Genomic DNA, 26182 nt, shown 5'->3' with positions numbered 1-26182 from the left:
TGCTGATGTTCACAAGTTTGTTGCAGCCGGGCTTCTTCTTCCACTCCCTGTTCCAGACTCTCCTTGTGCATGGACTTTATTACTTACCTCCCCAATAGCCATAGCTTCAATACTATTTGGGTGTTGGTCAATCGTTTCTCTAAATGGGCACACTTTGTCACTCTTAAGAAGTTGCCATCTGCTATCTAACTAGCTACTCATTTCATTAAAAATATTTTTCGTATCCATGGTTGTCCCCTTGAGATGATCTCCGATAGGGGTGTACAATTCATTTCAAGATTCTGGAGATCCTTTTGCAATAATCTAGGAATCAATCTAAAATTCTCCTTGGAATACCATCCCCAGACCAATGTTCAAATTGATAGCCGCGTGCCGTTGATACGCAACGGGACACTCCCTTGTTTTCTTGCACGATGTGCGTGCTCATGCCCATCAAGCTTGCGTCCCGCAACGGGACGCTCTCCCCGCTCACCTGTCAGCGTGTCTGACCGCCAAGTCTCCTCTGGCACCATTAGGGTGCCAAAGTATTGGTACACTCCCTACTCCAGCGTCTTCTGTTACTTCTGATCCAGTGATCTTCGGTTCTGACTCGGCTTGCTTCCTACTACTCTCATGTGTTACGAATTGGTACCTTGGTGCTCGGCTGTTTTGATTATTTGGCTTGACCTGCTACTCTCTGGATCCTCCCTGTGTACCGCTCTGCTCGTTTGGCTTTGACCTGGACCGTCTGGCTACACCTGTCTACTACTGTCACTACACCAATGACTGTAAACTCGGCAGCTAAGCCCAAACTACCTTGTGGGTGTCCCTGGTGAATACCGGGGGTACGTTAGACTACACGCCTCCCTGTTCAGTTGCGCTTATACCAGTTAGCAGCCATCTCTGCAATTCAGTGACATTCATCTTGCCAAAATGTCAAGAATCACCTTATGAGGTTAGTTATCAGAACCTGTTGTTTACGAGAGCTTCACCTATAGCAACCCCCTTTCCCATAGAACCACATATGTTCGCGGGTACTCGGTTGACCCCAGGACTTATTCTCAACTAGTGATAATTCAACTCTGGTAGGTAGGCACCACAGAGGACTAGGGACTAGACAGGGGGATGCTGAGCAGGAATAATCCTGGACCAGAGAAAAGCAGGAACGCTGAGTTAGCAACAGAATGCAGAACCAACCTCCACCAGTATAACAGATTGGCACTGTGGAGTAGAGGTGTAGTACCAGCTGTGGCCTGAGTGAGGTGGAGCTAGAGAGCAGCACAGTGACAGGGAAAATGTCAGAGCAAGATAGAGCAGTAAATCTGCAAAAAACACTGCAGACACAGGTGAGTCTGATGGAGCAAATAGCTGGCACCACGACCCTGCGGATGGGTGGAGATCTCTCAGATGAAAAGGCAGAGTCCGAATCCAAGTAGAAGTCAGGGCCACGAGCAAACAAGCAAGCAAGGTTGGTATCCAGGCAGAGGTCAGAACAGGTATCAATCAGGAAACTGGCAGACTAATCACAGATCCAGGATCACGGAGAAGCGTAAATACCGGTATTACGGTACTGTTCTCGCTGGATTTCAGCTCGCGGCTCAGGGAGCTGCGAGCTGAAATCCGGCTTACTATTACTGTAATACCGGTAATAGTTTTAACGCCGCAGGCATATTCAACGATGGAATATGCCCCATGGAACGCCACAGTGTAAGTGTACCAGACTGAACATTCTATTCCTTTCATGATTTCAAACTGTATCAGCCGCTTTTACGAAAGGCACACAGACATATTTCTTGGACTTACCAAGATGGATTGTCAGCAGTCACAACAGCAGGGGGCTTAAGAGGGCCCCTGACGCTGACCGTTAATGCAGCACAGTGTGCTCACCACTGGTGCTGGGCGGCTTGCTACCCCATACAGACGGGAGAAAAGGGAAAAAAGTGCGATGAACAGCTGATCTGTGTGGCAAATGCCATAAGGTGGCTGATCCCTGGGGTGGGGCCAGCCACTATGAAGGCATAAGGCATGATGTCATGGCCAATTCTCAACTGATGATGTTAGCATGTCTAGTTTCTTACATACTGTGCAATGTTGTCCTTGTTATATAACTTCCAATAATTTGGGGGCAAATTTAGATCAAGATGAAAATGTTGCCTTGCAGCTGAGCAAACTATGTTGCGCTGCAATGATGGAAATGCAAAATTTAGAATTGTGTTTCATGCAGGGAAAATATTGCAGGTTCTTACATACTGCACACACGTACTGCCCTGCTCTATTTTTACACTGCTTTTAGAGTTGGGCTAGGCTGTACCCCAGAGCCGTAACTTAGAATTCTAGTGCCCTGGGCGAGAAAGACAAATGCCGCCCCCCTACCCCTCCATTTTAACCAAATTAACCTAAAATATTACTACATTGCGCCCCCCTTCAGTGTTGCGCCCTGGGCGGTCGCCCCTGTCGCACAGCCCTAGTTACGGCCCTGCTGTACCCCCTCACAACCATAATTGTCAATTGTCAGACGTCCAAAATAGTGGGTGTTCTCCTGGGCTCCTGAGAGAGTCTGGCAATCTTCATGATGCCCTGCCAGTATGAGATATGGTGGGCGCAACACAGAGTGAAACGTGATTTGCCTCATCACGCTCCGGCCACCATGGAACAATGGTGCATTTTGTATCATCGCACTGTATTGGGTGGAGTGTGATGTCGCAAATCGTGTCTTTAAGACCCACCTGACTTCACAGAGCTCCCATCCTCCTCTCTCCGAGGAGAGCTCAGAAATGTAGGCAAATATGTTCACGCTGTAAATCAGGTTGTGTCTTTTACATTACTCTGCCCCCATCTCATCCGAAAGCACAAAAACTTTATTTCCAGGTGCAATGCTTATTCTAGCTGCATACAGGGGCTTGCCAGGCTGGGGGACATCTGCCCCCATTGGGCTGGTCCCGCAGTGGGCTACCTTGGCCTGGGTCACTGGGCTACCCCATACTTTTAAAATCTCCAGGAGGGGAGGTCAGGTGACCAGTTGATGAGGGGGGCCCCCTACTATGAAATGCAGAAATTCACGGCATTGCACAGCATGCGCTGAGGGAGGGGGGCTTGATGCGTCATTAAGCTCCAACTCCACCAGAGAATATGAGGTGAGGACTACCCAAAATTTGGAAACTTCACGGAAATTCCAGGAGAGTAGGCAAGTATGGGCTGAGGAGTCTTGCTCCCCAGCCCTTTGGCCGCATACCTTCCAACATTCTGCATTTCGGAAGCAAAATACATCCATGCCCCTCTCTTTTCAGAGGGGTAGAGGCCAAACCACCTGGGGGTATGTCTAGCAATGTTGACGTTCTAGGTCACCCCAACACCCCTCTCTATATCACCTCTGGCACCCAGAGACCGCAGAGTGGAGCTATGCAAGACATACCGCCCAACATTCCAGCAGTCTGCACAAAAGTCCTGACTAACAGGCCAGTCCCCTCTAATGGGGACAGTAGAGAGGTATGTAGTTGGATTTGCTAATAAACTGATAGGCTTATGCTCTAAACTAAAGAATATGAATACAACCCACAAAATGGCCACCTCCAGTGTAATCAACACTTTAAAGATTCCACTTGGGGAACAAAGAACCAAGATGGTCACCAATCAGCGATGGATTGTATGTTGGCAACGTGGGGTCTGAGAACCAATAAATCTCCTGCCTCGTGGACCCGTTTACCAATCAGAAGCGGCCCTGCTGGAAAAGGGGCGGGCTTGATGGCGCCCACTCCGGCAGTCCCGTGACTTACGGGACGCTGTCTGCTGAGAGAAATGTGGCGTTGATTGGCTGGTTGGAAAACTCCCTAACCTATGACGGCTATAGGGGGTGACAGTGTTGCCAGCGCTAGCCAATGAAAATACGGGGGGGGTGGAGAGACGCTGTCAGCTGTTATTTGTTTATTGCGGATGTGGAAACTGTGAGTGGTGAGTCCGGGCCGGACCGGAGCGGATGATATGGAGGCCGGAGGAGGAGCAGCAGAGGCAGATGGACCGGAGGTCTGCTGTCTGTCCTACAACCAGGACTGCACGTAATACCCTGACCGTACCACTATCACACTATGCCCGGGAGGAGGGGGCTGTACCATTAATATGTTATACTGGGGAGGAGGGGGCTGTACCATTATTATATTATACTGGGGAGGAGTGGGCTGTACCATTAATAATGCTATATCTGGAGGAGGAGGGGGCTGTACTATTATTATATTATACTGGGTAGGAGGGGACTGTACCATTAATATGTTATACTGGGGAGGAGGGGGCTGTACCATTATTATATTATACTGGGGAGGAGGGGGCTGTACCATTAATCATCATCAGCTATTTATATAGCACCACTAATTCCTCAGCGCTGTACAGCGAACTCACATCAGTCCCTGTCTAAATTCCCTAACATACACTAGCCAATTAACCTACCAGTATGTTTTTGGACTGTGGGAGGAAACCGGAGCACCCGGAGGAAACCCACGCAAACACGGGGAGATCATACATACTCCACACAGATAAGTCCATGGTCGGGAATTGACCCCAGTGCTGTGAGACAGAAGTGCTAACCACTAAGCCATTGTGCTGTGCAGTTATACCATGAAGGAGGGGACTGTACCATTAGTTCTACAATCAGATCCACTTGTATACCCCATACTTGCCAACTCTGGGAGAGGGGGTGGGACTGGACGGCGGGGCCAAAATGATGCGATTGTCCTCGCCCTGCCCCCTCCTGCCCTCCAAAATGGCGTGAATGGCGTACAAACAGCTTTGCATGTAATACTTTGACCGAACCATTGCTATATCTGGGAGGAGGGGGCTGCACCTTTATTATAGTATACTGGGGAAGAGGAGGGCTGCACCACTATTATTTACTACATGGCCAAAAGGATGTGGACAGGTGGATATGGGTAACCAGTGTAGGTCTTTGCAGGGTGGAACGGTGGGTGTAGGGCATAATAGAAGGTCAGTCTTGCTGTGGAATTGAGGACTGACTGAAGCAGGCACAGGTGGATATGATGTTTCTTTCGTCTTGGGCAAGAAAATGCATTTTCTGGCAGTAATTGAAGGCGTGGGTGACAGGATTACGAGCGAGACTGAGTAAAGCTGGGTACACACTACAGAAATTTCAACCAACTTTTTATGCCGAGCGATTTTTACATGCGATCGATGGTCCGATCGCTCGGTCCATGGACTGCATACACACTAGCCTTGTTTAGGAAGATAAAGGGAAGAGCGGACGTCCCTTTAGCGACTTTTTACAGCCATGTTGTCGTGAGCAATGACTGTAATTTCGTACTCACTGTTGTGTATCGGTCGGAAGTTTATACACACTACACAACGGAAACAAGATTAGAACGAAAATATTAAACTGTACGACCAACCAAATGAGGCGACAATCGTCCATTTGGGCAGACTTTCGACCATCGTGTCCCTGCACACACTGACCCGACTTTTGAACGAGCGGTCGTATGTCGGCTGATTGAGCCGATTATTGGATGAAAACTCTGTAGTGTGTACCCAGCTTAAAGCAGAGTACAGGGTGACATACAGGCAGCAGGCTTGGGAAACTGAGGAAATGATTGTGGTATTGAGAGTGAGGTTGATTTGAGGGGATGTAGTGTCTCTGAGAGGAGGAACGATGTAAAGCTCTATTTTGGACATGTTGAACTCTGTAATGTTGTGACATCCATGTAGAGATAACAGACATACATTTGACCACACAAGATAGTAGAGAAAGAGAGAGGGTGGTAGAAGTAGGTTTCAGTGATGACATTGTAGATCTTGTACTGGAGGCTAAATTATTGAATTAGTTCACTAATACAAACAGGTATACAGTGAGAAATCAGATGTCTGTGGCACAAAGCCTTGTGGGATTCCAACAAATAGTAGTAGTGGAGGGGATGTTATGCCAGAGGTAGAGAGACAGAAAGAGCGGTTGCAAAGATTGTAAGTGACCCAGGAAACAACTGAACAATGCAGATAAGAATGTCTAGTAGAAGAGGATGATCAGTGGTGTCAAAAGCAGCAGAGAGGTCAAGAGTACGAATATGGAGAAGTGACCCTTTGACTTTACTGTAAGTGGATCATTGATTACTTTTGTGAGCTCAGTTTCAGTGGAATGTAATGGGAGCCTGATTGTAGAGAGTGAAGAAAGTAGTAAGAGGAGAGAAAGCGAGATAAGCAGTTTACACTAGTCACTCAAGTGGTTTAGAGGCAAGATGGAGGAGGGAAATAGGGTAACAGTTGGAGAGAACCTGGGTCAACATCTGGGTTTATTAAGGATATTTAATTGCAACAATGTTTAGCGTATGTGGCTGAATCAGCTGTAAACAACTTATTGTATAAATACATTTAAATTATTAGCGCAGTGCGCCAATTTATATCCTTGCAAATGTACTGATTTTGACTGTGTTTATATTTGTGTATCGGGTATGTACTGATCTCTGAAGCAGTAGCCATGGTGGAGGAAATGTGTTTGTGGTCGAAAGGAGGAAAGGAAATCCTAAATTAAGTCACTTAATTCTTTTCATCTCAGAAGTGACAAACACCTGCTTTGGCCTGAAGGCCTGGCAGGGGGTCATTAACTGTTACCATGTCTTGTTAGAGAGATAGGAAACCTCCTAACAATATAGACAGCAAATTTGAGGAAATCAGGTTGATGTGAGAGTTATATTGTGTTAGATGCAAGATTAGATTATATCCTGATGTTAAATTCTCTAATGTGTTATCAGACGTCTCGGTGCCTGGTCGGATCAGGGGTCTGGGCTATCCCCTAACAACGTGTGTAAATCTGTATAAAAGGAGCACTGTTTGACAGTGTAATGTATAATTTTCCATCTGACTTCTGGATGATCACTAGTACCACAAACTGGTGTTTAAAAGTCCTTGTCAGGACTCTTGAGCAATGAAACATCACTGCTTGAAGATTCTGCCTGCGACTATTGCCTGCTGTATCCTGTGACCAACAGATAAGAGCTTACACTCTAATCCGTTCCCTGACTGTCCTGTGTTGAACCCAGCATCTCTGTCACTGCTCTGCACGCTACCCAGCAGTCCTGATCCATAGTAAGCAGTCGGGAGGTACCAGACAGCGCACAGCAAAGAGGCATTACAGCAGCTATACCAGGTACCCCAGAAGTACGCGGTTTTAGGTGACGTAAAGGAGCCCAGTGGTGGCAGCCAAATTCTCCTACAACAATTGCGCAGTTGGCATTTGCAGTCGGTGAGTGTCTGGTGGCAAGGTGACACCAGTAGGAGTGGTCAGTAACAGTTGGTTACTGATGGTGAGAAGGAAGCTGGCAACCATCCCTGACCTCCATCAAACTCCTGAGTGGCTGGTAGGGTTCCTGCTATCCCCCTACTTGTTATTCCCAATGAACCCTCTATTTCCTTCTCCTTTTGAGCTTTCCTCCATCCACCCTGTCCACTTCCACATTACCATCACCTATCGTCCCCAAGGGTTCCTTGATAACTTCTCTGCCTGGCTCCCATGCTCCCTCTATTCTGGGCTCCCTTTCCTCATCCTGGGAGACTTCAACATATTGATTGACGATCCCACAACCTCACAGCCTTTGAACTTATACCTAATTTGGCCTCTCTCCTCCCCCTTCCACAACAGTGGCCTCTTCCTTGATTTGGTCTTTTCCCATCTTTGTGGTGTTTCTCACTTCAGCAACTCCCCCTTCCTTATCTCTATCCACCATCTCCTCTGTTTAGCATCACCCACCCTCCTCACCTCCCCCTTCTCCTGAGGTCACTCACGATGTTCAACCATGACACTCTTCTCTCCCTTATCACGATCCTCTCCTGCCCTGATCAGACTGTCTCCCTTTATAATAGCATCCTTACCTATGCCCTGGACTCTACTGCTCCGTCTGTCATTATTAGACTACAGTGGCCCCCACCCTTGGCATTCTGAAACAATCTGCTATCATCATCCTCATTTATTTATATAGCGCCACTAATTCCTTAGCGCTGTACAGAGTTCTTGCACTGCCGAGCGTCTTTGGAAGAAATAGCCCTCCTATGCTGACCTCCTTCACTTCAAATTCATTTTCTCATACAGTTATGTGCTCTCTAAACAGTTCTATTTCAAATTCATCATCATCATCATCATCATCATCATTTATTTAGTGCCACTAATTCTGCAGCGCTGTACAGAGAATGCACTCATATCAGTCCCTGTCCCATTGGAGCTTATAGTCTAAATTCCCTAACACACACAGACTAGGGTCAGTTTGATAGCAGCTAGTTAACCTACTAGTATGTTTTTGGAAGAAAGCCAGAGGCCCCGGAGGAAACCAAAGCAAATACAGGGAGAACATACAAACTCCACACAGCTAAGAATATGGTCGGGAATTGAACTGATAACTGGAATGCTGTGAGGTAGTAGTGCTAGCCACTAAGCATCCATGCTGCCTAATTACAATTTACTAGTTTACCCCCAATCCTCCAGCCCTTCTTGCCCCCCTCTCCCCTCTTTCTCCATCATAGCACTTGACTGCTACCCTTTAGAGTGCATTCACAGTGACCTCTACTTCCCTTCAGGCTCCTCTCTCCCCACCCCCTCTCCCTTTGGCCTACACACCTTGTTCTCCTTTCCCCCATCTCTATGGCCAAAGACAGTGTCCTCTTCTCCTCCTTCCCTTCCTCCACCTGCTCTTACACCCCCTCTATTCTCTCTCTCCTGTTGCCTACTCCAACATCACCTACCTCCTTAAACTGTCTCTCCTCTGGTGCCTTCCCCTCCTCATTCAAACATCATCATCAACATTTATTTATATAACGCCAGCAAATTCATGCTCTGCTCTCCCCCATACTTGCCCTCCCTTGACCCTGCTTCTCTCTTTTCTCTTCTCTCTTACTACCAGTCCCTTTCCCTCCTCCCTTTTGCCTCCAAGCATTTTGAGTGAGTTGTTTACAATTGCCTCACAACAATTATCCTCCCTCCTAGACGCACTTAATTCTGGCTTTCGAACCCTCAACGCCATCAATATTACCCTCACAACTGACCTCCTCACTGCCAAATCTAAGGGTCATTTCTCCATACTCATCCTTCTAGACCTCTGTGGTATTCAACTTCATTGACCACCCTCTTCTCTTCAAACCCTCCATCAGTATTTGCTATACAGCCTTCACATGGTTTACAGTGTTCTCCCCAGCACCTATTTCCCGAGTGCCCTACCCAGCTGCTTTTACTTTACACCCGGCTCTTGGAGCCCAACATAGTCCTATTATAATAGAATAAACCATTGTTTCTCCTATTATAACAAGCACTATATGAGCACTACAGCCAGCAGTGTGTGTTACTCCACTCACCACTAGTCTGACCAGTCCTGGAAGGGGTGGACAATAACTTTCAACATTTTTCATTATTATTGCAAAGTATTACAACTGCCCCCACCCGGCTGCTTCTTAATGCCACCTGGCTGGCAAAATTTTCTGGGGAGAACACTGGTTTACCTCCTACCTCACCGCACTCCCACAACCTGTCGGCGTCTCCCAAAGGTCCGTTGTTCGCCCTCTGTTCTTTACCCATGACACTTCACTCTGTGATTTCATCAACGCTTTTAGCGTCAATATCACCTTTGCCGACGAAGCCCCAATCTACCTCTCCTCCCCCAACCTCTACTGTTCCCTCCTCTCTTGTGTATCCAGTTGTCTATCAACCATCTCTCTTCTTGGATGTTCCAGCTCTTTCTTAAACTGAACATGTCTGAGATATAAATTATTGCCTCTCCCCTCCTCTCCATTGAAAATACCACCTTCTCGCTTGTCCTTTAGATCTGCTGCCTGGGTGTCATCCTTGACTCCTTCTCTTTAACCCCTCCACATTCAGTTCCTCTCTCAATCCTGCTCCTTCCACCTTTGTAACATCTTCTGGGTCAGGCTCTTTCTCACCTTAGATGCAACTAATTCTCCCATCCACACACGTTATCTCTCGCATTGATTTCTGTAACCTTCTCTTCTCTGACCTTAATTCCTCCTGTCGTTTCCCACTTCAATCTATCCTCAACGCGGTTATCTGATTCATATTCCTCTACCTTCCCTTCCCTGCCAGTCGCTATACTGGCAACTCAGAATCCAATACAGATGCCTTGCCCTTGCCTACAAAACCCGCAACCACTCCCCCCCCATCCCCCACCTTTGCTCTCCCGCTCAGTCTCCCGCACTCTGTGTCTGCCCTTCCCCTCAAGAATGTAAGCTCTCACAAGCAGGGCCCTGTCTCCCAGTGTTTTCCTCATATAATTTTATTTTGTGCATTGTAATTTTCAATTTATTGGTATTTTTATAGATTTTTGTAATTTCTTGTGAAGGAGGCTGGGAATGTGCCAGTGAAGAGACTGAGTGCAGAGGTGCCCTAGAGGCAGGTATGCAGTAAGGGAGAGGGAGCAGTGAATTTGAGAGGGAATAGGGCCGAGGAAGCAGGTTGTGGGGTTGGATGAGATGAATGCAGAGCCTTTGTCCTCCGTTACTGAGAGGGTGGATTTGGGAGTGCAGGAGAAGCTGGGTGTGGGACATGTGGATTTTGGCATGTAGAGAAATCTTGTTGTATGGTGTCAACTTTGTCTTTAAAGTAAGTGGCAAACTCATCAAACTTCTCTACATAGATCCCGGTAATACCTCTAATGAATGTACATAATTCTGTTTAAAACGTGAAACCAACTCTGCTGGGCCCCAGCTCACTTCTCAGCTGTGCTTCTGGACAGGAGCTAAAACAAAAGTTAATGTCTAAACGCCAAACCTCTCAATCAAATAATACACAAGCATAACATGTTCAGAAATTCATATAGAATCAATAATATGCACATCTAGGTATAGTTCTCTTTAGGGGGGGCTCTCTAAACTGCCCAGCATGCAGAATCTCTGCAAGAACATTGTGAGGCTCAGCCACCAACCATCTATCGATCTTCAATGCATTTCACCCCTTGATGTTGAAGGTAATCATCCCGCGTGTCTTTATCATAGCTATACAATCTTATTCCTTTTTCCAGGTCACTGGCCATTGGGATGAAAACTGGTTACAAGCTCTTTTCTCTGTCCTCTGTGGAGCAGCTTGACCTGGTCCATGAAAGCTGTAAGTATCCTGCTGTCGCTGGGGTGTTGTTAGATTAGATTGGGCGGTTTATCACCCCACTAATAGTTCCACAGCTGGAGTTACATGGAGAGAGTCCATACAGAACTCTATAGCGTTGTCCTCACCGGGCTCCAGGGGTTTGTCCAGTCAGTGTGAAGCATTACATAGATAAACATGTCTGAATATCTGCCCTATTGTCAACACAAGAGGTCGTCACAAAAACAGAAGTACTCGATGGAGAAAATACATTTTAAATTGATAGGTCATGCATATATTTACTTTTATTTCACCCAACTCAATACGACAGGGTAATATCTGAGTTATTTGATAAGGGTTATGTTATCTGCTATTCATTGCTCATTAAAATCCAATTTGGAATGTTTTGAAATAAAAGTTCTTTTGCATAGATTATATACATTCCAATAGTGTACCATGGGGTTCTTCAATGATTTTATTGCCCCCTATAACCTCAGTCCAGCGACCTCTACTGCTCTTCACAGCTTTGTGGGTCTGGACTAAGATGTTTGCTTTATAAAGCATAATGTTTTATATATTATAGTATTGAATATTATATGTGCTTTTGTAGCATAGTAGATTGTAACAAATTATAGCTGTCAGGGACTAGAATATAGTGTAAGTTTTAACAGCCTACTTTGAGGGCCTCCAGTGTTGTCGAGGCCTTTACTGTAGTAAACTAAGTTATTGAGGCAGGGATGAGACATGGGGAATAAAAAGAATATTTTATTAAGAATAAGCTTCATTTGGGAGCACCAATACCATGATAAACATGCTCTTAACTCGAATGTGTAGACATGTGGTTGTATGTATATTGCAGGTCTATTTTGGAACAGATGATTGTTATTTATGGGCATTGGATAAATCTACCTAGGCCATTGTCTGACCACCGTGACTCGTGGTATGACATATCTATGCATGTTCTGTCTGAAGACACCTCTAAATCCATTGACAATGTGTGTGCGTTGCGCTTATCATGTGGGGTCTCGGGCTGACCCGGATTCTAGTAGGTATTTCTATGACCCATTCGGTCTTCTCTCCTATGACTGTAGATGAGCTCTCAGATGTTTACATCGTGGAGCGGCTCTTCTCCAGTAGTTTGGTGGTGGTCGTCAGTCACTCCAAGCCTCGGCAGATGAACGTGTTCCACTTTAAGAAAGGCACAGAAATCTGCAACTACAATTACTCCGGCAACATTCTGTCCATCAGACTGAACCGGCAGGTACGTGACGGCATCGCTTAATGAGTCTTACACCCTGTGGGGGCAGGAGGTTGCTGATGGTGGACTCGCTCTTTTTTTATAGAGATTGGTGGTTTGTCTAGAAGAGTCTATTTATATCCATAATATAAAAGACATGAAGCTGCTGAGAACTCTGCTGGACACTCCTCGAAACGCCTCTGGTAAGTGACATCCAGTAAAAAATGACCTGTGGGGTAAAGGAAAGGTGTGAAGAGGATCAGTCACCTTTCCGCAATGCTTACAGCATTATTTCACAGTAGAGAAACTGTGCTCCCTCTATGCTTCAGAGTTGTGGGTCACTGGTAACCATTGTATGGTGAAGAGACGGTGCCAGCGGGTTGTAGACGACGTGTAGGTTACTTAACCCGTGTATGGGGACAAGAAGGTGATCAACGCGGGCTATGTGGAGATGACTGGTTATCCCGTGTATGGTGAAGACGATGGGTTAAGTTGGGAGAGGAGGCTGTGACATCATTTTCATCTTCGTGAAAAGATAATTTGACAACACATATAAGGAAGTTGTAGTAAAAGGGACATATTGTCATCATTACATTTCTATACATCTCTTGTTCTGAGGGTAATTATTCTCTCTTCCACCATCCAGGTCTCTGTGCACTTTCTATAAACCATTCCAACTCCTACCTAGCGTATCCTGGCAGCGCCTCTATGGGTGAGATCATGGTCTATGACGCTAATATATTGGTGAGTGGGACTATGCGAGAACCATGCGGTGTACGTTATTGTATATGGTACAATATACAGATGTTTGTCCCCCTAGATGTGGAAATGTTGCTATCGATAATAGGGATGTGCACCGGACACTTTTGGTGTCTCATGTTTTGTGTTTTGGGTTCGGATTTGCTTGATGTTTTGGGTTCGGATTTGTTTCGCAAAACACCTGTCGAAAGGTTTTGGTTCAGGTTTAAGGTTTTGGATTTGGATTTATTTTGAAAAAAGCATAAAAAGTTCCAAAATCAAGTTTTTGGGCTTATTTTCACTCCTACGCTATTATTAACCTCCATAACATTCAATAACAATCATTTCCACTAATTTCCAGTCTATTCTGAACACCCTCACACCTCACAATATTATTTTTAGTCAAAAACGTTTCACCGAGGTAGCTTTCTGGACTGCGTAGTGGAGTGGCCCCGGTACCCAATTTGGTACCGGGGCCACAATATAATAATAAAACCCTCAACTGGTCTGAATTCCAGTGCACAGATGGCGGACACCGGATGGACGTCTAAAACCAACATAGCAGTTAAGGGCGCAGTTCCTCTTTTTTGTGACTGCACAAACAATTAACGTAGTAATAGAAATGACAGTTTTTGTTTTTTTTTAAATAGAGAAAGAAAGAAGGTAGTACTAGAAATGGCAGTTATTCGAATCCCAGGAGAATCTAAGTGGGGAGAGCCACAGAGAGATTATTTCCCTCAGTTTCTCTAAGAGGTTGTCAGTGTTGTGACTCTTCTTAAAACCTGTGATACATAACTACACACACTCGGCAAAGCTTTTACAAATTATCCGCAGCACAGGAGAGTACCACTGGACTGGAGTTATACAGCAGTACCACTGGACTTATACTGCAGAATCAGTGAAATTTGTAATATGGCAGTAACAACAATGGACTTATACTGCAAAATGAGTGAACTTTGTAATATTGCAGTACCAATGGACTTATACTGCAGAATCAGTGAACTTTGTAATATAGCAGTACCAATGGACTTATACTGCAGGATTGTTTTGGGATATTTTTTTTTATTTTTTTTTATAATTACTTTTTTTGTAATTTTTTTTAATTTGGGAATAATGGGGAAATAACAATGTTAGAAGGACAGAGCACAGGACACAGCACCACTGGACTGAGCAGAACACAGAGCACAGCACAGAACTGAACAGCACGAGATATAGCCGGACAGAGGACCACCTAACACACCCCCCCTCTACCCTGATCAATGCCCGAGTGAAGATGGCGGCGACTAGCGGGGAATTTATAGGATCCGAGTATCGCGAGATCCGACAGCGGGATTATGACTCAGAGCCTCGGTTTCAGTTTTGCAATTGGCGGGAATACCCGGTTCTGTCTCGGATCCGGCTCGGATCCGCAACGTTCGGGTGGGCTCGGATTTCAGAAATCCGAGTGCGCTCATCTCTAATCTATAATTATGTCAGTTTTCGTAGCCCCAGACCAAATATATGACATGATGATGGGAAATGATGAAACTGGTTCGTAGAGATATAATGAAACCATGTGCAGCCTACAGTCGCTGTTGGTATATTACACAGCTTTGTGCTACATAAACTGTCAGGAGTCATCAGAATTTTTACACTACTAGAATGTCTATTCAATCTGTCTCTCTTCCCTCACATACAACATGTGAACATTTTCTGTGTTCTGTAACATCTGAAAGTACCTTTCTAATATAAAGTCCTAAGTGTGTTACTGCATTTTACTGTATTACAAATTAATCATCACTAACCTTTTTTCCTGTAAACCTTGGATCCAGATTTGCCACAGCATGTATGTATTGGCACCAAATTCTTCCAGTCTGTAAATAAAGTCTATAACTTTTCCTTATTCTGTACTTGGAAGTGAAAATACACTCAGGGGTATATTTACTAAACTGCTGGTTTGAAAAAGTGGAGATGTTGCCTATAGCAACCAATCAGATTCTAGCTGTCATTTATTTAGTACATTCTACAAAATGACAGCTAGAATCTGATTGGTTGCTATAGGCAACATCTCCACTTTTTCAAACCTGCAGCTTGATAAACGTACCCCTTAGAATCTAAACAACAGCTAATTCTACTACTTGAGCAATCTAATAAGAGATGACAGAAGTGCACTGTCTGACTCAGATGCAGTGATTGCTGAAGACTTAAGTCTTTGTGAGGTCTGTAGCAGACTTCTGAAGACAAGTGCTTTGTCCCTCTGGGCACTTTTAAGATCATTTTCTGTTTCTTGAAGAGCCCCCTTTTATTTCAGTAAACGAGATCACCACTACACCCCATGTAGTCATACTGCAGTGTTTGAGTAGCACTCATTATTTTATTTTTTTCCCTTGCATTAATTTCTTCTTGCTTAAAGAATATAGTTACAATAAAAGGATATTTTATGTTTGATCCTTCGTTAGATCTTTTAGTGCCCAACTTCATGATGTCATTTAAGCAGTAGGATTAGCCCATGGGATGCACATTATTATGCTGTAATATTTGGGTGTTTATCCATTATGATCTCCAATGCTGCTTTTATCTTGCTGTCAGTTGGCAAAGCAGATACTTTAGCACTCTCCGTCTTCTCTAGGGCTCTTAATGATGTAATCTGCAATGTGTCTGTTCTGTTCTGTCACTTTCCTCTACAGATAAAGATACAGAGATTGTTACATATACAGTTGGTTGCAACATTGGTTTTTAGTACTTGAGGAAGTTGTTTTGGTAACTGTCTGTGATGCTGGTGTAATAGAAGAAGCGGAAGACCAGACTTCTCTGTGTATAACTCAAGAGAACGGTGGCCCTTCAATAGCTTATAAAGCAGATTTAGTTCTCCTCTACCTGTGACAAGGGACTGCACTTCTAGTCCACAACAGAGCCCCCATTAAGGTGAATCGCTCCTTCACCAGTCCCCTGGGTGCTACAGTATTATAATAGAATAATATAACCAACTTTCCTAATGGTGACATTGATGTATGCCTGTAATGTGGGATTGGGCACCTCTGAGTTGGAGGAGTTATTTTGGATAAGCTATCGTGGTCTGGTCGTAATCTGAGGAAACAGTCCCCACTTGTTGCTCCCGTACAATCATCATCAGTTCATCATCATCAGTTATTTATATGGCGCCACTAATTCTGTGGTGCTGTACAGAGAACTCATTCAAATCAGTCCCTGCCCCATTAGAGGTTACAGTCTAAATTACCTAACACGGTTGGGAATCAAACTCATGGCCCCAGTTCTGTGAGGCAGAAGTGCTAACCACTAGGCCACTGCTGCTTATACATACAGAAAGCCCTTTCACCTGGAAGGAATTCAAAAGACTATTGGGCTTGGTTAAAAGATGTGGATTCTATGACACCTGGAAAATCCGCTACTCATAGGAGCGAGGTTGCGCCCATTTCTGTCTGTCTCTTACGTATTTCTATTTCTGGTTAATGATACGGCCAGACAGCACCTTCAGGAATCCTGGGTCTCTGTCAGATCATGCTGTAGTAATGATGGTCCTTTACCCCTTGGCACTTTCCTCAACAAGTCTCTCCTCTTAAAATAGTCATGGAAAATAAGAACGCTCTCGGTGAGTTCTCCTCATATAACCTATCACTGACCTCTTCCCCTCTCCAATCTAGGAGGACACTTCATAAATATAGGGGGGTGCTCAGAAAAAACAGGAGCGTTTACCGATAACCAAACTGGAAGTGCAGATCTAACCAACTTAATACGATTCTATCAACCAGAGCAGCCAGGATGCTGCGATTGTTCCACCAAGAAGATAAAGCGCACACAGTGCTCTAGCCTCCAATCTTAGAACAAAGCGCACCCGAAATGGAAAACTCTTTACACAAGGAGGCAAATCGCCAAATTACTTACAACCCTACCAAAATCGCAAAGACTCTCAAAAATTCTACATGTCCTTCTATAACCTTTTCTCTCAATTTGACAATATATTTGCTTTAAATTCCAAAATGGATCAATGCCTGACCTCATCCCAAAAATTATGGATTCTCAGCCTAACCGACTCAACAGCGACCTCTCACCTGAGATGGTTGTTCAAGCCCCTGTACTAGTTGAGCTATCCAATGACTTCCTGAAACTGCTTTGCCTGCTGTCCATATGGTCAAACACCTCCGGATTTACTTTATGAAGTGGTTTGAACTAATATATGAGGCAAACTGCTCTGTGTGCTTTAAAGCTTTAGCTGCAGACCTACACCGTTTGGAATTCACATTTGATCTTGTGGGTTCAGCGCACTAACAGTCAAGATGAGCACTGTTCTGAAACTTCTTCTCTATTTTTCAAGCTCTGCCAATGGAATTGGCACCAACCACCCTTAAGCGCCTCCAGCACAAAATGTCCAAGTCTGTTTGGGTGGACAGACCACATATGTGCGGTTACGTACCCTTCATAACTCTGCAAAGAAGGGGGACTGAGGGTGCCCAGTTTAATCTTGTATAGCATATGGTAGGATATGCTGATGTTCACCAGCACCTGGCTCAAATGACCTTCTTTATTTAGTCTGGTAGTAACCGTAATCTCCAGCCAGTACTGCCCATGCACACGTCTCGGGGTGGGGGGGGGGGGGGGGCTTGGAGCCCTATATTACCCCAATTCTCATGCTGGTACTCTCCGGGCACAGGAGGTGCGGGTTACACATGTTTCTTGCTTATCTGGAGGGGCTGGCACAGGGGGGAGAGGTTCTGCCTACTCGCCATACATATCCCGCTAGATTCTGCTTAACTAAATCACACAGCACAAGCCAAGCACAAAACTGGAAACCCCTAAAGACAACTTATATCCCCTGCTTGTCTGATAGCAGGCATGGCTTCAGTACCCCCCCCCCTTCCCCTCCCCCACATTAACACTTTGCAGTGGGTTCCTGTGATCCAGCCTCCTCTGCCTCTGGCCCCAAGTGTGAGAAAGTTGTTTTGGGGACTGTGGTACAGAAATTACTACAAGACCTCACATAGACAATGTGCTCTGAAACACAATTGCATGGGCATGGGGTGACCCCCTATCTCTTTTCAGGCGTCAATGGCACGATAAGATGTAAGGCTTAACTTAAACTTAATACTTACTTTTACTACCAGCTCCCCCTTTGTCGCATTGAGCTGTGTAATATAATTTGTGTTCATTCTCTGTACTCCACATTTGTAACACCACTATCCTAGAAGTCTTGGTGACTGCTAGTACTATCTGAAAGGCAGAAAGCACAACAAGTAATAACCTGTCCTTTCTCTCCTCCGGCCAGAAAACAGTATGTACTATCCCAGCCCATGACGGTCCACTCGCTGCTATTGCCTTCAATTCTACAGGAACAAAACTGGCCAGCGCTTCAGAGAAAGTGAGTATAAAACAGAGAGACTCTACATTATGACACTGTGTCCTGTAGCAGCTGACCGGCCTTCTTCTTACAGGGTACTGTGATTCGGGTGTTTTCCATCCCAGAGGGGCAGAGACTGTGTGAGTTTAGGAGGGGAATGAAGAGGTGAGAACAGTAACCTGTCCCATATATACCTCTCCCTGTACAGCACAAGTCTGAAACATCCGTACGGTCCCTGATCTCTCCTATACACTATCTGCAGTTCTGTCACCATGCTAGATGCAGATTGATAACCGTGATTATCTACGCTGTGCTATGCGTCTCCTAACTATCCACTCCGATCATACACCTAAGAATCTCCTCTTGTATATGTGTACACAATCCTGATCACCTTGCCTTTTCTTAGAGGGAAAAGTCCACATTTGTGGAACATTTTGTTTTGTTTTGTTTTTCCAAGGTTAATTGAATAAAATAGACTGTTAGGGGTAGATTTACTAAAGCGTCTAAAAAGGAAAAGGGGGGGGGGGGGTGTTGCCCATAGCAACCAATCAGATTCTACCTATCATTTATCAGGTACAGTCTAGAAAATAACTAGATCTGATTGGTTGCTATGGGCAACACCTCCACTTTATCTTTGGGGGGTTAAATTTACTAAACCTTCTATAGTCTCTTATTGAAATCTAATCCCTTTTTGCACTTTTTTTTTAATTATTTTTTTTTTAAAGGGGTTGGGGCTGTATATCTGTAATACGTAGAGAGGGGAGGGGACACATCTGCGACTGAGATACACAGCAGGACAGGCGATATATAATGTTGCTCAGGTTTACTTTGGCTTTAAATGTCCGATATTAAATGAGTACATGCTCTCCTCTGGTTATAATGCAACAAGATGGGCACTGCTCTGGCATTCATTACAACAGACTGATCTAACCAGTATCCACTCCCTTGTACTAGTTACCTCCTGTTACTGCACTTTGTCACCTTTATAATGACGACCTTACACTCTGTGTCATCTGATTTCTAGACTTAAATGTGAAGATGCCTATTCCATTATTCCCCATACGTCTGATTAGCGTGTCATGTCTTCGTGGTAGCGTTACAGGTGGCTTGGAGATGTGGTATCATGTGCTCTTTCTTGCCGCAGGTACGTCAGTATCAGTTCCTTGGTGTTCAGTATAGACTCTCAGTTCCTGTGTGTATCCAGCAACACGGAGACCGTGCACATATTCAAGCTGGAGCATTTGTCTGAAAGGTGGGTTCCACTCTCTTCAGATTGCGGGGGACTCGCATCATCCACTTTCTCTCTCCCTTAGTTCCACAGAACGTCAGTATCTACTATATAAATGCCTAGTGGCGTGTGTGGGAGAAAAAAAACCAAGCTGCAGCGCCATCTGCTGGGCAGAGTTATACACTGACCTATATATTTCTTGAAGGAGAAGTGACAGTTGGGAGTGGTTGGGGGTTGCCGGGGGTGACAGTGGGGAGTTTTTAACACCTTAAGTAGCTTGATGAAGGATGTGGTGATGAAGATGAAGGATGAGGTGATGGAGAAAAATGATGAGGTGGTGACATGTGGACAAAACCACGTTAAAAAAGGGCGCTTGCGTCGGGAAGTAACGCTCTTCCCCTGAGGAGGCCTGGGCTAGGCCCAAATGCATGACAAGAACCTTTTGAACACCTTAAGTAGCTTGATTTGACTAGAATGCATGAGTATCATGCACGGGTTAACTTGTCTACTATAATATCCAACACAAAGTAGTTTTACTCACCGGTTACTTCCTTGTAGTGGCAGTGGGCTTCCCAACTATGTAATAACTAAGGATCAAATGGGGTTTGAGGTTACCATAGGTTAAAATATGGGCAGACTAGATTGGCCAAGTGGTTCTTATCTGCCGTCACATTCTATGTTTCTGGGATGCTGCATGACATCTACATCCCACGTCTGCCCTCTGATACTCCCCTCCCAGCCCCAGATATGCACGGTAAGATAAAAGGATGAGCTCTCACAGACCCCTAGGTGTGCCAAAAAAACAATTTGGTAGTGGCCATCTTGTTTCTTATATACCGTACTATCTATACCACTTTATAAAACCAGTGACCTACCTGTATGTTTGCTTTCCTTATACATATTCCATAGTTTTAAAGTAGCTTTATTCTCATAGATTCTACAAAGTGCTGTTTGGGTGGGGTTGTACAATGTGCAATAAACGGTTTGGGAACCATGTGCAATGTAAACTTGTTCAGGCCGGATTTCAGAGCTGCGTCTGGTGATTACAAAAGGGAGAATGCCATGATGTTGCCTCATGATGTTGACCAGCAGAGGGCGCTTATCTGTACTAATGTTCCTAGGCCACTAAACTTAAAAATACAAGTCAACTTTATACAGAAAAAAAGGCTTCCAATAGCATTCACAAATATATATGTAAAGATTTGAGGATAGTATCAGAACTAGTTATATCTCTGATACAAATGTGGTGGTGTGGGGGGGTATTTTCCTACACACAGGAGACTTCCTGTCAGTAATCCCATTGAAAGTGGAGCTGTCTCCTAGGGATTGTGGAGGCTTACATGTTGTGGGCTGAACCTTTTATATACAGCCAATCAATTGGCTAAGAACCAGTGACATCACTGAGGCGCTGCCTGTAATATTTATGAGACCTGACTTATATTTATGAGGTGCTGGTTCCTATTCAGTTGATAGGCTACGTGCTCATAAATATTCATTTAGCCCACAAAATTGATGCCTCTAATGTCTAGTTGACCGGTTTACTTTAAGGACATTGCAGTCGATCTCTTCAGTCTGAAACGGCTGATAACAAAGAACAGTAGCTTGTACTCAGGCAGCAAGTGTTATTACAATGTGAAACCTCTCACAATCCGTCACAGCCAATCTTATATGTGTGAATATTAATAGATTCATATGTAAAGTGACTTGTGTTTTGGGGTTAGTGGCCCTTTAAAAAGAAACCTTGCATTTTTTATTAATGTAAATCTACCAATTGCAGTGTACATTCGTGAAAAGCCTTTTGCTTACCACAAGGTGGCGATGTTCCTTGTAGCCCTTTAAGTAAGTGGTGCACGGTCAGTCAGTAAGAAGTATCTGTGAACTTTGTGTTTGAGGTCATACATTCTATATATTTTATTGTCTTGTTTATTGCATTTATCAAGTATCCGGACTACATAACTGCTCATTATTTTATAATGTTCCCCAGACCAGAGGAGAACTCGTCCTGGAGCGGCTACATGGGCAAGATGTTCATGGCAGCTTCAAACTACCTCCCAGCCCAGGTGTCGGACATGATGAACCAGGACCGGGCGTTTGCCACCGTACGTCTCAACTTCTCCGGGCACAAGAATGCTTGCACCCTGGTGACGTGGGTATATTTCTGACACCTATATTGTTCCCTGCATGACCGGGCATTAATCGGTGACCAGTCCCCTCTATTTCCAGAATACAGAAACTTCCCCGCCTCCTAGTCACCTCATCCAGTGGCCACCTCTATATCTACAACTTGGACCCGCAGGATGGGGGCGAGTGCGTCTTAATAAAAAAACACAGGTAACCAATACGGCGTGGAGGGGGTTTAGCTTGGGCTGAAATTCTGTTTTTGGAACATTGTAGCATAGAGACCACCTTTTTATTAGGCTATAGTAACATAGAAACTGCCTTATAATCCCTCACCTCCCGTTTCTCCTCCATACTTTTATGTATATACTTCTATAGTATTTTTGATTATATATTTTCTCTATCTTTATTATAGTTTGTTATTATACTTTCATTATTTATTATATTGTTTCTATCATTTATTAATTGGTTTTATTGGGGGCAATTTGGATAGAAAAAACGGGGCGGCCGTCCTCTTGGGGGATGTCGGGGTAGAGAAACGGGGAGGCCGTTCTCTTGGGGGATGCCGGGGTAGAGAAACGGGGAGGCCGTCCTCTTGGGGGATGCCGGGGTAGAACAACGGGGAGGCCGTCCTCTTGGGGGATGCCGGGGTAGAGAAACGGGGAGGCCGTCCTCTTGGGGGATGCCGGGGTAGAGAAACGGGGAGGCCGTCCTCTTGGGGGATGCCGGGGTAGAACAACGGGGAGGCCGTCCTCTTGGGGGATGCCGGGGTAGAGAAACGGGGAGGCCGTTCTCTTGGGGGATGTCGGGGTAGAGAAACGGGGAGGCCGTCCTCTTGGGGGATGCCGGGGTAGAGAAACGGGGAGGCCGTCCTCTTGGGGGATGCCGGGGTAGAGAAACGGGGAGGCCGTCCTCTTGGGGGATGCCGGGGTAGAACAACGGGGAGGCCGTCCTCTTGGGGGATGCCGGGGTAGAACAACGGGGAGGCCGTCCTCTTGGGGGATGCCGGGGTAGAAAAACGGGGAGGCCGTCCTCTTGGGGGATGTCGGGGTAGAACAACGGGGAGGCCGTCCTCTTGGGGGATGTCGGGGTAGAACAACGGGGAGGCCGTCCTCTTGGGGGATGTCGGGGTAGAACAACGGGGAGGCCGTCCTCTTGGGGGATGTCGGGGTAGAACAACGGGGAGGCCGTCCTCTTGGGGGATGTCGGGGTAGAACAACGGGGAGGCCGTCCTCTTGGGGGATGTCGGGGTAGAACAACGGGGAGGCCGTCCTCTTGGGGGATGTCGGGGTAGAACAACGGGGAGGCCGTCCTCTTGGGGGATGTCGGGGTAGAAAAACGGGGAGGCCGTCCTCTTGGGGGATGCCGGGGTAGAAAAACATGGAGCTGCTGTATTGAGTCCAGGCTTGGACAGGGGGTTAAATAAAACCATCGATTCTGACATCTACAACTCTACAGGTTGGATTGATCAAGTTTGGACATGGTAAGATGCGTGTGTACTGCAAAACATTCTCTCAATGTTTTTTTTTCTCATTGCTTTGGGTTGCTGTGTGCATAATAGTGATAAAGTAGTAAGAAATAGCCAAATGTAGACTAAACAACCGTGTGATTAAAAAAGATGACCAATCTGTTCTATAACCGGTGCTACTTCTCTGCCTCCTGTCACAGCCTCCTGGGCTCGGGAAAGTCAGACACTGAGGTTGAATCAGAGTGTCCTGCTCCTGTGTCTTACGCTGCCACTGTAGCCAGGCCAAGCAATGTTCCCTCATCATCCGCCATGACCGGTAAGATAAATCAGCGTTGGTGGACTCTCCGGCCGTGCTCGTTCCTCCCTCTGTGTCAGCTCTCTAACACAAGCCTTTGTGGCCCTCAGGGTACTCTGAAGATGGAGGGGCCCTGCGGGGAGAACTTCTTCCAGAACACGAGTTTGCTGTGGGACCAGTCTGCCTCGACGACGAAAAAGAGTTCCCTCCTGTGAGCATTCAGGGTCCCTGAGCCCTGTCAGACTGAAGGGGGGGAGTAGGGGAAGTGGCATATAAGCCTTACATTCCACTGGCCAGCCAGAGACACTGAACCATCAGCCAAGGCCTGGACTGTACTGAGCATGTTACAGATTAGTACAAAATAAAGTTTCTGCAACATTTTCAACACTTTGAGCACCAGAAGGTGCATTTTATTACAATGTAAAAAAAAAAAAGGTTTTAGCAACCAGTTTACTAAAGTGCTTCAGGAAGGGCCAATCCTGACATTGGCTGTATGAGGGTTACCTTCTATAAAGAAATAGTGTTTTATAAATATATCTAGCAGCGGTGCCTTTGCGATTTGACATTGACTTGTACAGGGCGTGTACTCGTGAGATATACATATAGTGTTATGGATGGCGGATGAGTCCGCTGTTAATTTGGGATGTGAGGGGGCTTATTTCCTTGTATTGTGTTGGTCCCAACTTTCTATTATCATAGTGCTGTTTTAGGCGACAATGTGTTTTTAGGGTGCCCAGATGAAATGCCGTATTAATAAAGAGCTACCAGAGTCCTGCAGTGTACTGTCCCTCATTCCTGCTTGGGATGTGTTGTCTGTACAAAGCAGACACACAGCATTAATCCATCTTACTGCACCCAGTGACTGGATGGTGATACATGGGGCCCTACAACCTCTAGATTTCTATCCTGAAAATTACACCTTTTTTATATTGCCAAATCTGAACCACCCACAGCTGCAGCACCATCTGTCAGTCTGTAGGTGGCACTAGACATTGGCTGGGATTGTGAGTGGAGTTATATAGAACAAGCTGTATGAAATCCCGGTCATCTTGTTAATCCGTTTTCATATGTTGTCTAAGATTTGCAGATTCTTGGGACTATGGGAAATAGCTGTGATTTGTTCCCCCTTTTCTGGATTATGTTGTATTGGCTATTCCAGTATCTCATAGCTTGTCTCCTCAGCTGTTGTAGAACTACAACCACCAGCATGTCCTGCCAGTCAGCTGGGGCTTGTAGCCAAACAGTAATTAAAGGAACAAGTTACTTAAGCCTGGTTTAGCTCAACAGTAATGGTAATAGTGACACCTAGAGGCGGTAAGAGTTTGCTGCAGCTAGTGAGATAAAATGTAAATTTATGAGCAATTATTAAAGGATTCATCTTGCCTCCATCAGTATGTGACTTTATACATGTAACAGCTGACGTTTTCAGAGATGCGTATCACAGTATTTGTGGGGTTTTGTTGCACTTTAAGATGACCCCTTTAGAGTCTGAGAGGTGAATAATAAGGAGATCAGAGACTGAGAGAATACAGTCTATCAATCATATCTTACATGCTACTGAGTGCAGTGTTCACGCAAGGAACCACTCTATCTATATGTGTATGATGCATTGGTCATAGTCCTGCCCTGAGGCTCCTTGTATTGGAGTCCTGACCCTCTGACCTCAGAATAATTTCTGTATGGCTGGATAAACTGGGTATGACATGCGGATAGTGGGACAACCCCTTTCGGGACAAGGATAGAAGATTAATAGCAGTCAGACCCTGGGCCGGGTATTTCTCTGGTCATTCGATAGCCTACATATACCTGCCTTACAGATACATATATATGTTTCTATTGCCAGAGGACTTGTAATAGTATTATTACTCTCATTATCTTTTATTTTATCTACATTATTATTGGTCCAGTGGAATGCCAAACGTAAGTGTCAGTGTTCCATTGTAGCTGCAATATCTCGCACTCACTGATATCTGTTTACTAGCCATGTTGCTTTTCAGTAATATGCCACTTATTGCAAGGAAGTGCTAATAACAATGATCCCACATCTGAGATACAGTCAGTATATAGCTATTTACAGGGTGCTCCGTATTCCTGGAAGTCTCTTCAATTTCCGCAAACCAGGTGGAACAGTAAGACGCCGCGCGGGTGACATAACTGCGCCATATTTCATCCCGTAGTGAACCTGCGCTGTCTCACAATTCGGAGCCTCGCTCTGTAATGTCATGTTTGTATGCTAACAGCTTTATTTATAACACACCCTTTACACTGGAGAATAAGGCGGTTTTGTTTTGATTTTGGTAGATAAGTTTGTGCCGCGGAGGTCTGCGAGACGATGTGCCATGACCAGATGCCAACAAGCCGAATCGCCCCCAGCGTGGAATTGGCCCAAATATGGAGGATCGGCTTGTGTGAGGTTAAAACGAACGCATATATAACCGTGGTACCCGTCATTTTATTGTATCATATTCACAGCCAAAGGGTGTGATATAAATATAGTGTATTTATCTAACGTATTTCAGACATATTACATGTAATATTTGTATTTATCCTTTTATAGAGATGCTTGTCCTTAATTTATGCAATTTTATTTGTACAAATGTTCATATAGGAAAGCCGCCTTTTTAAATATCTAAATGTATGTATTGGTACACTAATATTTTACCCAACCAAAATGCATTTTACAATGCAAAAAAACATTATGAATTAATAAAAATTGTGCAATCGA

At 45.1% G+C, this 26182-nt stretch overlaps 1 protein-coding gene across 2 annotated transcripts; it reads left to right on the top strand.

Annotated features, from left to right (window-relative positions):
• The first annotated feature begins 1428 nt into the window (after positions 1-1428).
• WIPI1 (WD repeat domain, phosphoinositide interacting 1) lies at positions 1429-26182 on the top strand. Of its 2 annotated transcripts, none has more exons than XM_075177966.1 (13): positions 1429-1447; positions 10983-11065; positions 12133-12302; positions 12385-12481; positions 12925-13022; positions 18277-18369; positions 18443-18513; positions 19493-19600; positions 21561-21722; positions 21800-21907; positions 23363-23478; positions 23568-23668; positions 25759-26182. In XM_075177966.1, exons 2-13 carry the CDS (start codon positions 10999-11001, stop codon positions 25798-25800), a joined length of 1233 nt encoding a protein of 410 aa, XP_075034067.1. In that variant the 5' UTR covers positions 1429-1447; positions 10983-10998; the 3' UTR covers positions 25801-26182. The 2 variants fall into 2 exon arrangements, with proteins under 2 accessions (XP_075034067.1, XP_075034066.1); XM_075177965.1 differs by lacking the exon at positions 1429-1447 and adding an exon at positions 3764-4031.

Source organism: Mixophyes fleayi, chromosome 6 (assembly GCF_038048845.1).
Source record: "Mixophyes fleayi isolate aMixFle1 chromosome 6, aMixFle1.hap1, whole genome shotgun sequence".
NCBI classification, from domain to species: domain Eukaryota; kingdom Metazoa; phylum Chordata; class Amphibia; order Anura; family Limnodynastidae; genus Mixophyes; species Mixophyes fleayi.
This window is presented reverse-complemented; position numbering and strand designations above follow the sequence as displayed.